Raw genomic sequence first — 15,317 nt, 5'->3', positions numbered from 1 at the left:
AGAACAATCCCAATAGATCTACAAATTTTGTTCTTTCAAGCTAGGCCACAAAGACAATTATGGCCTCGTGAGATTTCTGTTGTGATTGCTGTAAATATGATAAATGGAAACTTAAATTTTCCCATATTGATAGTTTGAGAACTCCAAATTCAGTTTAGTGATTTAACGCCGCACTCATGCTTATAAATGCAAAATTATAAAGGAAACGGGCAAGTGCAAAACTACAAACTGCTTACATAGACATTAGAAGTACCTGAGAAAAAGGATTAAGAAAATTCTTTTCATTTTCAATATACTGCGCTGTGAAAAAATAGGATTTTGACGCAGGCTTGAAATTATCTACTGAAAGATATAAAAAATTGTAAATTTAGTTCAACAAATGATCATTGATCAATGTTAGAAGAAAACAATATGATTAATTTAAAGAAAGTTAAACCTTTCAAATTTTCCAGATGTTCACTAGCATGTGAGAAATTAAGAGGTTAACATTTTGGTTTGTGGAATCTTTCGTATCACAACAACAATTTGGAGGAAAAGATTTGTGTATCTTTCTCTTTAGTTCATTCATCTATATTTGAAAACCTAGCCTTATGGCCTTGTACAAAACGCCGAATTTGTTCACACTGTTAAAGCAACTTTATTTGTACCCATACATGGTTTTGACATTCTTGCCTACGACTCATAAAAATGGATAAAGTTTTACTCTTACCACAATATTAAATGCATTCATTAGCAAATTGTCAAGAATTTTTTTAATTCCTGATTATCAGTGTTTACTATCAAGTTGTAAAAATTTTAATGTAACAAAAAAATATATCATAATTTAAAGTTTTTAACCCTTTGTAGGATCAATTCCAGTTGGATATCATATATTTCTGTGAATCAGAAAGTGTTGATGATAGAAGTACTTCAACCACGAATCATAGATGGAGCTACCTTATACATGGATAACTTGTACAAGCATTGATTTTTTAATATCTAGAGCTTGATCTTTTTTAATCATAAACAAAGCTCTATGTGAATACCAATTTATTTATTTATTATTATTATTATTTTTTACCTCACAGGGATTATCTCCAAAATTAAAAAATAAAATAAAAAAAATTATTTTATAGAAAAATAAAAATTTTTGAAAAAAATAAGTTTGGCTCACAAAAATAGAAACATCAAAAACTGATTTAAACATAAAAAGAAAAAAACTCAGATTTTTATCATTTTGTATAAATCTTAAATAACCCATATAAATACAGGAGTAAAATTCAGAGAAAGGAAGGTTTTTTTTTTTTTTTGAAAATAAAGAGAGGGAGACAACAGCTAGTTTTGCAAAAGAGTAGAGCAATTTTTTTTAAAGAAGGTGATCTGGGATCAAAAAGGGCGACGGAAGATAAGAAGGAAAGTTTTCAAGAAATAAAAAAATGAGAAACAAATATTTTTAGAAAGGAAGAATATTAAAAAAAAAAGAAAAATCAGTGCTATTTGACCACCACAAGAGCTTCCATTAGCCTTAGTCACCACATTTGCTGCACCTCGCCAAGGTAAGTCTTACTTCACATATCCCTTGCTCTCATTAATGTATCTGTAATACAAAATGTATGAACAAAGGAGTTATATGTTAAAAGATACGAAATAACCAAGTGATAAAAAATGACTCTCGATTTCTTTTGGCATTTTACTTTATTTTTTTTATCAAGTAATAGTACATTGTTTTTTTTTTTTTTTTAATGTTGTGAAATGAAAGGTAATCTTATCTCACGGTCATACGCAAGGCTTGATGAATAGGAATTAAATCCAGTTTTTGACTTTCGCTGTATTGCTTCATGCTTTTTCTTTTCTTTTTTATTCTTTTATTAGATATAGTACACTAATTGCTACACTCTTTTGGATTGTGATTTGATCTAAGTTGCTTTATCCACGGTTGACAGATTTGTGGATCTTTTTATTAATTTTTTTATTTTTAAGTTTTCTTTTCATTTTAGAGTATTCTAATTTAATTCAATAAAAATAAAAGTAGTTCACCTTTTATCTTTTTTTAAAAATTTAGCTGTTTTAATTTTATTTATCAATTAAATAATAATAACAATAATAATAATAAATGATCAAATTTGGTTTATGTGATCTACAAATTTTCATAATATATTTAGTCTCACTTTTTTTTATTTAATTTCTTAGTTTGTGTTCTATATTTTTTTTTATAATTTTTGTTACATTAGTTTTTTTAAATTGTATTGTATAATCTTATATGTTGGTATAATTTAATTTTCTATTCATATTATACATTTTATTATCTTTTAATTACTATTTTATTAATCAATCAATCAATTTAAATTTAAATTATTTTATTAACATAATAATTTATAATGCTAATGTGTAGCAACTCTACCTTTACGTGTTATAAATTATTAGAACCTATATGTACCAACGTTACCTTAGGTTCTATATAACATAAATTTATCAAACAAAGTTTTAATTTTTTTTAATCAATTCAAATACATTTATTCATTTTCATTAAATAGAATTAATATCATATTTTAAATTTTCTTAAGTCGCATTTCTAATTTTTAAAAATTAAAATAACCAATTATTTCTTCATTTTATTAGACAAATTTCTATAGTATCGATGTAATTTACATTGTCTTCGATTGTTCAATAAATTATAAGAGATTTATGTATAACTTATGCTATCTTAAATTCTCTTTCAACATTAATCATAATCAAAATTAAAATTCAAATACTTCATTTACGAATAAAATATTTTTTTACGATTTACAGTATAGTTATGTGATTTTCCTTCACTTTCTGTAGGATACATGTATAACTGCATTATCTTGTATCCTAAACATTATAATTTTACAAAAATAATTTTAATTTGAAAGTAAATTTTCTCTTACTAAACTTAATTATAATCAACTAATTTCATAATTTTTAGATAGAATTACGTGGCTTTGAGTTCCTCATTGCACCTGGAGATACGTACGAGCGGGAATCGGATCCGTCAAGTCAAAATAATTTTCAAAATAACTCAAACAAAATCTCAATAAATAATATTTTTTCTTCTAAAATAAAATAATTAATGTTTAAGGGTTAAATAAATATTTTTTGAAATTAGAATGAATTTGCACAATTATTTTTTTGAAATTAGAATGAATTTACACAATTATTTTTAGGTAACTGCTTTTTAAACGGACGTTGTAGGGTACTAATACCTTGCCTAAACGTAAATGACTCCCAAACTCGCTTTTAGTTTCAAAGACTATATTATTTTTAAAAAAAATTCTAAAATTTTTCTTAAAATAAACTTTAGTGGCGACTCCTCTGATATTTTTTAAAAACATTTTTCGTCGTACTGTTGCGACCGTCCGATTGCGACACTCTAATCTAATACATATCTTGAAGTGGACATCTCCATATACTGGTGATCCAACATTTAAACTGATAAACACTTATGCTGTAGTGTAAATCCAATTTAAAAATGTGTGAAAAAATAAACTTTAAATTTAGTTAACCTATTTATTGAAAAATCTTTATAAATTAAACTCACAATACTACTTTTTATATATGTAGTTATTTTATTTTTCTTTGGAGCTATCTTTCTAATGTATACTTTACTTATTTACTCATTCCTGATCTAAAGGTTAGTCATTATAATGCTTTATCAGGACAAACAAACAAACAATTTAAATTACATTCTCACCACTCACTTACTTTGAAATTCCACTTAGCTTACTCTAAAAATCACTTCGCAAAAGAAAAATTGCTCAAAGTCTTTACAAGAAGTATTCAGGTTTTATTCTGAATAGACATGCCACATTTTAACACACTTTCCTGACGTGGACATCTCCATATACTGGTGATCCAACATTTAAACTGAAAAACTCTTATACTGTAGTGTAAATCTAATTAAAAAATGTGTGAAAAAATAAACTTTAAATTTAGTTAACCTATTTATTTAAAAATCTTTATAAATTAAACTCACAATTCTACTTTTTATATATCTATTAATTTATTATTTTGTTATCTACCATCTAATACTCAACTGAAGTGACGCAGACATGTGGATGTGGTCCTACAAAGGAGAATGTAGATCCATCATGAGCCCACAATATCAATAGGTGGTTTCTCCTGCTAGTGGTTTTCCAATAGTTTGGTATCCATTTGCGTTTACCACCTTAGGAGTCCTATTTATAAGTAACACCTATCTATCTGCTTCATCAAAACATCTAATCTGCCAGTGTTCTTTTGATTACCTACCACGTTACAGTACCATAAACTTCAGTTAGTTTCTCTCATACAAAAAAAACTCTCGTCCAAAAGAGTCAATAAACACTGCAAGATGAGTTCAGCAAGGAGAGCATGGATTGTGGCAACTAGTGTTGGAATTGTAGAGGCCTTGAAGGATCAAGGTGTCTGCAGGTGGAACTACGCTTTAAGATCAGCTCAAAAACAAGTTAGAAACCATGTTGGATCTTTGTCACAGGCAAAGAAGCTTCCCTCTACATGTAGTAGACTAAGGGGAAAGCACTCAGAGGAGTCCTTAAGGACTGTTATGTACTTAAGTTGTTGGGGTCCCAACTAAGTATAGAGAGATTTTTTTTATTTTTAAGCTAGCAAGGCCACAATTATGATGAACGAGGCCTTTTTGTATAGTAAAAGAAATAATTTTTATTTGTTTTGAATGATAGCTAGTTGTCATATAACTATGATAAATGGCAATTGCATAAGTCATATTTTTCGCAATTGGAAAAGCTTTCATCCTCATTTAACTTTGGTACTAGCTACTCTGCAATTGTACTTTCATATGGACAAAGATCAATCTTTCCTATAGAAATAATTTGAAAATAAAACAGCAATTACAAACATGAGTAATAACCCTCAGCAGATATTGATACGATTCAATTCAATATCTTGTTCATTTGAGTTTGACTGTGTCTAGCTCTATAATTCAAATTAGGTCTTATCTATGGTCATTGAAGCCTACTAAAGAGATCTACTAAATCAAGTTAGTCCAAAGGATCAAAACAGCCCATTATTAATGAAATTCCTTTTAGACTCTCTGTAAAAGACCCGTTTGGGCAGGGCTTCCAATGCCTAGATTTTCTACAGAATGAAGAGGAAAGAGGGCCACTAAATTATTTCACTTTCTCGCTAGAGTTAACTATTATCGGACCGTTTCCAGCTGTTCCCAATCGCTCAATGAAGAGTTTGAAAATTTGAGAAGATCATATGCTTGAATATATCTTGATCTGATTATGATTCAATAATATATAGAATAAATTGGAATAGTAAAATTTTAATGATATAATATATAAATTTAATGATATATGTAACTAAATTATGATATTAAAAAATATACAATTAAAGTTAAAATATATATAGTTGATAACTGATATTTAAAAGCAAATTATGTTAATAAAAATATAATATTATGTCATAAAATATTATCAATTAATTTTAGAAATTTTACAATCGATATAACATTGTTAAAAATACATTTTTTTAAGAAATATGAGATACAATTTAAGTTGAATAATCAGAAGTATATATAACTAAAAGCTATCGTTTAATACGCTTTAAGATTGTTCTAGCATACTGTGTCTTGAAGGAGAATTTTATATCAATTAAAAATTATAATATTTTAATTAAAAAATATTAAATAAAAAGTGACAATAAATATTTTAAAATAAACAAGCACTCTGAACATAGCATTGCACATAAAGACCATTAATTTTATATACGGTGTTTGCCATGCACTCGTGCTCAAACTAACTGTTACAAGATAATATAAAAATACAATTTTTTAAATAAATATTTTATCTGCATTTTATATTTTATATTTATCATAAAAAGCTCCAAAACTTTTGTTGTATTATGTGGCGATTCTATCCATCTTAGCCTGATTAGATATCATGTGATAGAAACCGCGTGCGCTTTGTCCTGAAGCAATTAAACTCAATATGTTGCATAGCAAAACTATGACTCATAGGTGACGGTGACTTTATACCAGTGTCAGTGATGAATGATGACCAATCATGTAAGAATTTATCTTTTAAGCTAAAGCCCTTGGTTTATCCACACAAAACCACTACCTATCTTGTTCACTACTGCTAGTTTTTCCCATTTTCTAGCCACTTCTTTGGCTTTATTTGCAACTTCTCATGCTTCTTTCTATATAAGAACCACCCATCACTCCTCATGTATAAAAAACAAGAGTTTCAAATTCCTGACAGTGGTTTTCAACTTCAATAGTTTTCTACGCGAAACTTAGTACAAAATGAGTTCAGTAAGTAGAAGTACTTGGACTGTGGCAACCAGTGTTGGAGTTGTGGAGGCCTTGAAGGATCAAGGCTTGTGCAGGTGGAACTATGCTTTAAAATCAGCTCAGCAACATGTGAAAAGTCATGTTAGATCATTGCCTCAGGCCAAGAAACTTTCTTCTTCATCATCTTCACCTGCAATGGTTTCAAATAGATTAAAAGATGAGAAGGCAAAGAAGTCAGAGGAATCCCTTAGGACTGTTATGTACTTAAGCTGTTGGGGTCCCAATTGAAGAACTCAAATACCCTTTTTATTTTGTTTGGTTGATTCTCAATTTTTGAGGCTTCCTCAGCCCCCCATCAGACAGTGAAAAAATCTATGCTTCCTGTGTTTGAATTTTAATACAAACTTGTAAATATATTTTGTAAAATTCAGCCATGGTGAAATGTTATGGAATATTTATTAGTTTATCTTATTTGTAATTATTTTTTATTTATTGAAATGTTATTAATAAAATATTGTACAATGATACAGACGATATAGATTGTAGTTAAAAGTTAGTATTAGATCATTGTGAATTTTAAAAAGATTATTAACTTAAACTTAACTAACAAATATGCTATTTCTTTTCCTTTAAAATTTAAATTTATCTCTGTTAATTTTAGTATGGACCGAATTACTAAAAGAACTGGCACCACTCCATTGATTGCGATTTACATTTTGATAAAATATTTTCAAAAAAATAAGAATTGTAAGAGAAATCTTATTTAATAAACTAGTTTATGGAAGCACGGGCTCTTCAACAAATATAACATAGCTAGTATTATCTTATATCCCTCACCAAGTTACGTTAATCGTGAGTTTGTTTTCTTTAAAACATAAGTTACATGTGTTTTGCACAAAAGATAATTACGTTCGATAATTTATATGCTTGAGAGAAGGGGGGAAAATTCAAGGAAAAAATAAAAGGAACTTTCATTTTTTTTAAAAAAATTTAGAAGTTAATTTGTTTTTTTTTTTTTTTCTCTTTTCATCAACCCATAATATAATAGCTACTGTGTTTTTTTTTTTATTTTTCTATAAAAAAGAAAAGCGAAGCGACAATTTTGTCCTTTCAATCTCAATAATTTACAATTATTAGAGGGCAAGTTGGCACATGGTTTAATTGCATAGTGCAAACTATGTGCGCCTTGTCAAGAAACTAGCCATATAATCTATTCATAAAAGCCAATTTTCGCAAATCAAAAAATATATATATAAAGCAAACTTCTTGGAACTTTCTCTTTGCTTGCCACATCAACTTTGGCAAATACACGTGTTCTCTATAACTGAGGATGCATGAAACTTGTAACTTGTTTCTGAATCATGGCTCATTGGTTTTCCCAATACCACCAGTTTACATCCCCTGGTTTTTCCAAATACTTGGGCTATTTCCACCTACTTGCAACTTTTGGTATTCCCACGTGCTTCCCTTATATAAGGACCACCTTCATTTCATTTCATTTCATCGTTCATTCGTAAATCTCACTTGAGTGATATTCAATTTCATTCTAAAACGCAGCATTTTTGTCATCTATAAAGCTACATAATCAATAATTCGTTAGAATTACAAGATGAGTAGTTCAGGAATGAAGGCTTGGAGTGTCGCAGCTAGTGTTGGAGTTGTGGAAGCTTTGAAAGACCAAGGTATCTGCAGGTGGAATCATGCTTTAAGATCAGTTCAACAGCATGTGAAAAATCGTGTTGGGTCATTCTCTCAGGCAAAGAAGCTTTCTTCCTCCTCTTCTGCTATGGTCTCCACAAGACTAAAAGATGAAAAGGCTAAGCAATCAGAAGAGTCCTTGAGGACGGTCATGTACTTGAGTTGCTGGGGTCCAAACTAAATAACATAAGCCCAATAAAAAAGAATTTTTTTTCTTTTTAATTCTGGCTTATTCTCAAGGGAAGATGAGATTTCTGGGGTCATACTGTATATATAGTATTGAAAGATTACTTGTCTGTTGTGACAATCATGTAAATTTTGATAAATCAGAGTGTTGAGCATTGCCAAATTTTATTTGTGTTCTTTTTTGGTTCCCACTTCCATATGGCTAATATTTCCTACGAGGGTGAAAAAAATCAGTTTGAATTAAAGTTCGTCTGCTTACGCTTCTATGATTTCAAAAGTAGAGAATTAACAAAAATAAGGAGATGGAGGCAGCACCTATTTCTTTTGTGTGTTTGTGTTTAACCAATTTAAATAATAAAAGGCTCATATTAAAATTCAAGGAAGATCAATTTAATCGCGGTTGAAGGATATGGCTGGGTAGGATCTATGCATCATGATGATATTGATGAAAAGTGAACTAGATGATGGTACGGAAGTCTCTTCATCCCCTTTAATATCTCTTAATTCAATGTATTTGAGCTATTGGGGGGTCCGTGTTGGAACATGTGCTACTCTCTGTTAAAGGTGCACTATCATCCTGTAATTGATCCACTAAAGTCTTTTGTGCTATTCTCACTTTTGGAAAAACTAGGTAGAACAATGATGAACGCAATACATTGGACAGAAATATATAGCTGGAATTGGAACCTTGCTATACTCACTTGGTAGCTTGGTACAGGAATGATAACTACAAATTATATTTTAATTTCATTAGAAATAATTGTAACCTTTATATTCAAGTAAAGGAGCAAGTTTTATGAGGTTTCCGCCTTTGATGCTTCAAGCCAGCTTTAGTTTTTTCTTCATTGTGAGTTTTTGTTCATTATGATTTGTGCAATTTAGAAGTAAACAAGAAAGAGTGAAGGCAAAGAAGACTAGTGAACAGTTGGTAAAAATATTAGCAGCCAAAATTCAATCTGGACTTGGTTTGTTTCTGAAGATGGTTTGGTTAGGCCTACCCGATTGCCTTTCACATAGATAGTTAATTAACCTTAAAAAAGTGGTTTGCTTACAGTATACTCAACTCAACAAACAAACACTGGACTTCGCTTCAGAATGATTTGGTGTTTTGTATTTGACACAGCTGTTGTGTCTTGTTTTCATTCTTTAATCCCATTGGACCAGAAAAACATAAAACAAAACAAGTATTCGCATGAGTGTAGTTTAGCACAGAAGTTAACGGTAATATTTTAGATATATTTTTTAGTTTATTTATTACAATTAAAGTTTTATTTCAATGATAAGTATTTCTCGTCGTTGCAAATTATTAAAATAACTTTAATTTTACTAAAAAAAATACTAAGAATTATACTACTCAATTCTAAATAACTCATGTAGAGAGAAGGTTCCTTTTTCATTCTCAATAATAATCTTAAAAGCTTTGTTTGATTTAAAGTTTAAAAGTAATTTTAAATTATTCAATAAAGTTAAAATGTTTATTAATTAATTAAAATTATATATTTTTAACGAAAACATAATTGCCCACATAACTAACATGCATTTTAACGAAGTAATTACAGTTAGGCATGTAAATTGATTAGGTTATTCATAAACTTAACTTATTAAATACTTTTTAAAATTTATTTATTTAGTTCAATAAATACACAAGTAATCTTTATATATATAAAATTATAAATTATTATTTTATTTTACTTTACTTTTAAACGTGGAATATCTATTAAATACTAAATTAACAATAAAACTTTATTGAAAGAGAAATTTGTTAAAAAAATGATAAATTCATAGATCAAATCTGAATTTAAAATTTTAAAATTAAATTAAACTTAAACTTTAAATAGCATCCATTTTATTCGCTGAGCCCAGCCTGTATGATTTAGCCATTGTAAAATACATTCCCGATTATCAATTAACTAGGAAATGGTAGGGTCCAAACTTTGAAGGAACTGGTTCATTATGTCAGCTAGAATTGCGGTTCAAAATTTGGAAGAGAAAAATAACTTAAATTTTCTGCAAAGACTGTTTGATTATTCCCTAGCAGATTATTGATAGAGCTTGAAATAATTATCCATTCATAAATTGTTTTCAATTTTATAATTTTAACACAAAAGAGATAAAGATGCCCTTCTGCAAGAGGGCCACTTGAGAGGACCAGCTTGTTTTCCCGTGTTGTCGTTCTTAATGACACCACCAACTTGTAATGTTCTAACATCATAGCTTATCATGGCACTTTGAATTTGTATCCTATTCTAAAGAAGCCTTCTCCTATTCTTTTCAAGCACAATGAGAATCGATCAAATCCAGAGATAATTAAGATGTCAATTTGGTAAAACCATAGATCCAACCCTTTTTCTATTTTCCCCATATTTGTTCACCTTTTCTGGTTTAGATTTCAAGCAAGTCGATTATCGATATTGATTCTTTTTTTCCTTATCTTAATTGCTTTTTGTTAAAAGGGTCAAAACCATATATGTATAAAAAAGCTACCTTTTCAGTGTTACTGTTTACCAATTGAACGTGCAATTAGCAAAACAGAGAATGGAAAATAAAATAAATAAATGCATTATTATTATTATTATTATTTTTGTTGCAGTGGCTGAATCATTCGGCAGACAGTTACAGATCAATTAGAATAGCGCAGATTCTAAAGCGAATAATAACAAATAAAACAAAGATTCTCAAATAATACTTCTTTTAAAGAATATAATATATCCCATATTGTCAAATAATTAATATACTCGGCCACCATAATTTTGTATACAAACTCAGTAATTACTTTGGAAATAAAAGGGTGGGGATGCCAAATCTTATGTGAAATCTCTAAAAGAATTTAGAAATGATTGCATAGAGGGGGGCATCAAACCAACTGTAAAGCCCGGGAACCCACAAAGAGTTGAACCTCAAAGGCACATATTAAATACAAAAAACACACATCACTAAGATCCCTGTTATTCAACAACTGTTTTGGAATAAATTAGGAAATAAAATATATTATTTATAGAGAGTGTAAGGGAAAATTAGATAGGGGAAAGTGAAATGCTGCTATACCCAATATTCCGATATTAAACAAAATTAAGAGATTAGATGGCATTGAGTAAATTCCATATTCTCATGCTCTAATTACCTTCCAATACCAATTGTTATAACTAGCAACTATTCATACATTTTAAAGTAATACAGATAAAATATATAAAAGCTATAAACTGTAAAAAAAAAAATTATTTTATTGATGATAAAAAATAAATTGAAACATAAGTAAATATTTAACCTTTTAACTTTATAAACCCTAAAAATTATGTTAACCACTATTATTATTTTAATGAAAAGTTTATAAACAATTTATTATATTCCATGTTCATTAAATAAATTTAAATATTGATCATAATAATCTAGAAAATTAAAAATGTTCTATAACTGGATGACTGATAAAGAAAAAAATCATTTTAATATAAAAGAATTATAAAACATGTAACACAATAAAAAAGATACGCAATTATTTGAGAATGAAAATGCATATAGAAGTTATCGTGCTTTAAAAACAAAAACTCAAATGCGTAATTGAGACGTGAGAGGTGAATTACTGCTTTTTGCAAAAATATAAATTATTATTTAAATTTTATAAATCATTATTCATTAAAAGAAAAAATTTTATTAAAAAATAATATTGAATATTATCAATATATTTTTATTTATTTATTCTTTTAATCATTATTATAAGGACAATAATTAATCATCTTTTATAGTTAAAAAATTTACCTCATTTTCCTATGCTACCAAATTACCTGAAAATCAAATTCAATCATAAAGGTACTAAGAACCACCATTTTGGACAAAACATGAAAAAGTTGTAAATCACATACAACGAAAGGTCACGTTCAACTTCGTTTTGCTGAGGTAAACTACGTTAAATTGCTTTCATAAGCAGAGAGTAGAGACAACCCATGAAGGGTATCTGATCTGATACAAAACAAGTGCCAAATCTGTAATCATCCACAAAACAGGCAAAAGCTTAAAACTTTGCCACCAATTCGGAGACCCAGTTGCCGGAAGTCCAATTTTCCGGCGAGATTCCGGCCAAAAATGGCGGTGGACAGTGAAAAAACGGGCTCTGATGGGAAAGTTTGGAGCTTTTGTAGCATGCCATTTTGGCAAACAACTCATGCTTCTTCATCTTCTTCTTCAACATCTTCTATGCATAGTGTTCACAATCAAAGCCAGATTCTTCAGTCTCTTGATAGATCAACTCAGCAACCTTCGAACTCTGTTTCTTCAGTAGCAAAGTCTTTTCTCCCTACAAGGAGAAGATTCCGTCTTGATCCTCCCAACAAGCTCTATTTTCCATGTATGTTTCTCATCAATCTTGTTTGGATATGTTTTTTTGGCATCATTTTCTGTTTGAGTTACATTCACCAATCCATAGTGTGGTTTTTGCGTCTTGTTTTCATTTAATTGCTCGTGAATTGATTGTTCATGGTTATGATGACTAATGCATGTATCCATTTGCGAGTTCTGTATTTTTCTCTCGATTTAATGTTAATGTTCATTTTGGATAAGTTTGGTTGTCGTGGGTAGAATGGTGGGTATGGTTTGGAGTTCGTGTTAGATGTTAGCTTTGTCTATTGTCTGATATGATGTGACTTTGTTTTGAAGATGAACCAGGTAAGCAAGTTAGGAGCGCCATCGCAATTAAAAACACTTGCAAGTCTCATGTGGCTTTCAAGGTGCGGTGCATATAGCTACTCTTGTTTTATTCTTATGTTTTTGGATTAAGAAAATGGTATCTGACACATAACTTTGTCATGTTTTTGGATTAAGATAATGGTATCTGAGACATAAATTGGAGACTAATGATGCTTTGTTAGTTGGAAATTCTGAAACCCATTGTCAATGTGTGTTGACATTCTTGGGAAACATTTAGCTATGTTTCAACTTTCAAGTTTCAACCTATTTCTGCAAAATTAGGGATTTTCATTAAACCTGATTCAAAATATTAAGACTATCTTAGATGTAGGATAGGATGTGTAATTGTGTTAAACATGACCCTCTTCATATTTGGTTTCACTGCATATATTTATAGGATTTATAAGTACTACTGTTGTTATGCATTGACTTTAGTGAAATAATTCTATCAGTCTGTTGCTTGCTCTATTTATCTTCTGTTAAGATTACTACTAAAATCTCTTCTTCTTTTTTTCCTTAGTTTCAAACAACTGCACCCAAGAGTTGTTATATGCGCCCTCCAGGTGGTATTCTTGCGCCTGGTGAAAGTATAATTGCAATTGGTAATTTATCCTTCTAAACTAGTGTTAAGCAAAAGTAGTTTAATGCTTGCAAGTTGGTTAATTCTCTTACAATTTTGTCATTATCTGGCAGTGTTTAAGTTTGTGGAGCCACCAGAGAACAATGAGAAACCAATTGACCAAAAAAGCAGGGTTAAGTTTAAAATTATGAGCTTAAAAGTGAAAGGTGAAATGGACTATGTACCAGAACTGGTAATGTGTAATTGACCCTTTCCATGGTGTCTGGCATCAATCTTCATACTTCATCCATAATGTTTCTAAACACTGATCAATGATGCATCATGTAATCCTTCATGCAGTTTGAAGAGCAAAGGGATCATGTAGCAGTGGAGCAAATTTTGCGTGTGGTTTTTCTGGACCCTGAAATCCCTAGCATTGTAAGACTAATATATCTCTAAAATGTCACTTGAACTCCACTATTTTTGTGTGGAAGGATATAATTTTAAACAAAAACCCACAAACGAATAGTTTGGCCAACTAGGTTGTGCATGAACTTACCAATAAATTTGTTACTTACACCTGGTCATATTCATACTCTGTGAGAAATTAACTGTTTGTGCTAATTGTCTAATTATCTTTTATTTTTCCAATTCTAAATTTGGTTTCACAAAGGCTCTGGATAAGCTTAAACGACAACTGGCCGAGGCTGAGGCTGCATTGGAAGCAAGAAAGAAGCCCCCAGAGGAGACAGGTCCTCGAATAGCTGGGGAAGGACTTGTTATAGATGAATGGGTGAGAAATATTAATCTTGTTTTTTTCTCTCATGTTGGTCTAGCTTGTTTTGGAAATTGGATGGTCTTATTTCATTTCATCTCATTCATATTCATTGTTTTTTTGTGCAGAAAGAAAGAAGAGAAAGATACCTGGCTAGGCAACAGGTGGAAGTGGTTGATTCAATGTAAAGTATTTCTTTATTTTTTTGGTTGTGCCCTGAATTGTTCTCGTTTTATGTTCAGAAATTGAAGTCCTTGGCCACGATCTATCAAATGTGATTGAGTGACCTTGCTAAGTTCTCCAAATACATATTGTGAAAGCATTTCTTTTTTCTATTTTGGTAGCATGTTTGTGGTGTTAAGATACTTATGCGCATGTTTGTAGACGGATATCTCTTTGTCTGTTTGAAATGAAATTGATCTTCGTAGCACTGAGGTTTTGCTTTCATGCAAGTATTGCTGTTGATGGATTTGCCTGAGATTGTATGATGGTGTGCCCTCTCTTATTATCCTTTTCATCTTACAGTTATGCAGCAGTAAGTAACACTTCTAATTACTTTTAGGCAAATGCTAACTGGTTAAGGAATAACAAGTAAAAAATTTTTGTTAAAAATATTTATGTACCTCTTCGGGTCATTTTAAATGCACCTCAACATTATTTTTAATAAAAATTTTGCGCTTTCGATTCTTTAACAAATATCTGAAGATACTGATTTGCAAGGTCTTTCCTTACTTTTTAATATATAATCGTTTTTTTTTTAATGCTTGGAGACATAGTAAAAACTTATACAAGGAAAGCTTTTATTGAAAATTACATAATATAATGAATTGGTAACATTAAATACTATAATTTTTAATAAAAAATATATACTATATGTCATTGGATACGTTAAAAAGACAGATCTGTTTTCATTAGTAAAGGTAAAATTCTAATTTTTATTTTCCTCTTAGTTTCCATGTTCAAATGTAAGACGCAAGTCATGAAACATAACGGTAAAGAAATCAAAGTAGCTATGATTTCTTTCATGTCCCTCCAATTGACCAAGAATAACTCAGCAAAAGGGAAATAATACTAAAGATGAAAGAATATTGTTAACTTCGATATTTAAGGTTATGCTTAAGAATTAAGGAAGTAGTAAGTTTTAATGAGAAAGAAATCATTCATTG

General features: G+C 29.7%; 4 protein-coding genes across 5 annotated transcripts; all 4 read left to right on the top strand.

Annotated features, from left to right (window-relative positions):
• Positions 1-4,330: 4,330 nt before the first annotated feature.
• On the top strand, positions 4,331-4,573 carry LOC113858862. The gene has a single exon (XM_027491647.1). It carries the CDS (start codon positions 4,331-4,333, stop codon positions 4,571-4,573), a length of 243 nt encoding a protein of 80 aa, XP_027347448.1.
• A 1,248-nt stretch (positions 4,574-5,821) lies between these two features.
• LOC113858733 lies at positions 5,822-6,544 on the top strand. Its single transcript, XM_027491469.1, has one exon. It carries the CDS (start codon positions 6,269-6,271, stop codon positions 6,542-6,544), a length of 276 nt encoding a protein of 91 aa, XP_027347270.1. The 5' UTR covers positions 5,822-6,268.
• A 1,321-nt stretch (positions 6,545-7,865) lies between these two features.
• LOC113858747 lies at positions 7,866-8,135 on the top strand. The gene has a single exon (XM_027491493.1). It carries the CDS (start codon positions 7,866-7,868, stop codon positions 8,133-8,135), a length of 270 nt encoding a protein of 89 aa, XP_027347294.1.
• Positions 8,136-12,031: 3,896 nt separating this feature from the next.
• On the top strand, positions 12,032-14,577 carry LOC113858355 (vesicle-associated protein 4-2-like). 2 transcript variants are annotated; one of them, XM_027490972.1, is made up of 7 exons: positions 12,032-12,479; positions 12,788-12,858; positions 13,338-13,404; positions 13,511-13,629; positions 13,737-13,814; positions 14,050-14,169; positions 14,280-14,432. In XM_027490972.1, exons 1-7 carry the CDS (start codon positions 12,218-12,220, stop codon positions 14,337-14,339), a joined length of 777 nt encoding a protein of 258 aa, XP_027346773.1. In that variant the 5' UTR covers positions 12,032-12,217; the 3' UTR covers positions 14,340-14,432. The 2 variants fall into 2 exon arrangements, with proteins under 2 accessions (XP_027346773.1, XP_027346772.1); XM_027490971.1 differs by having other exon boundaries at positions 12,087-12,479; positions 13,338-13,419; positions 14,280-14,577.
• Positions 14,578-15,317: the final 740 nt, after the last annotated feature.

The sequence above is a fragment of the Abrus precatorius genome, unplaced genomic scaffold (assembly GCF_003935025.1).
Source record: "Abrus precatorius isolate BTA unplaced genomic scaffold, Abrus_2018 Scaffold2, whole genome shotgun sequence".
Taxonomy (NCBI): domain Eukaryota; kingdom Viridiplantae; phylum Streptophyta; class Magnoliopsida; order Fabales; family Fabaceae; genus Abrus; species Abrus precatorius.
The sequence above is the reverse complement of the archived record's forward strand: the minus strand, read 5'-3'. Positions and strand labels throughout refer to the sequence as shown.

Bases quoted from the DNA above. Each gene is read 5' to 3' on its own strand.
- LOC113858862 (XM_027491647.1), top strand. From the start codon at position 4,331: ATGAGTTCAGCAAGGAGAGCATGGATTGTGGCAACTAGTGTTGGAATT.
- LOC113858355 (XM_027490971.1), top strand. From the start codon at position 12,218: ATGGCGGTGGACAGTGAAAAAACGGGCTCTGATGGGAAAGTTTGGAGC. The intron at 12,859-13,337 runs GTGCGGTGCATA...TTTTTTCCTTAG, and splicing joins AGTCTCATGTGGCTTTCAAG to TTTCAAACAACTGCACCCAA. The intron at 13,815-14,049 runs GTAAGACTAATA...GGTTTCACAAAG, and splicing joins ACCCTGAAATCCCTAGCATT to GCTCTGGATAAGCTTAAACG.
- LOC113858747 (XM_027491493.1), top strand. From the start codon at position 7,866: ATGAGTAGTTCAGGAATGAAGGCTTGGAGTGTCGCAGCTAGTGTTGGA.
- LOC113858733 (XM_027491469.1), top strand. From the start codon at position 6,269: ATGAGTTCAGTAAGTAGAAGTACTTGGACTGTGGCAACCAGTGTTGGA.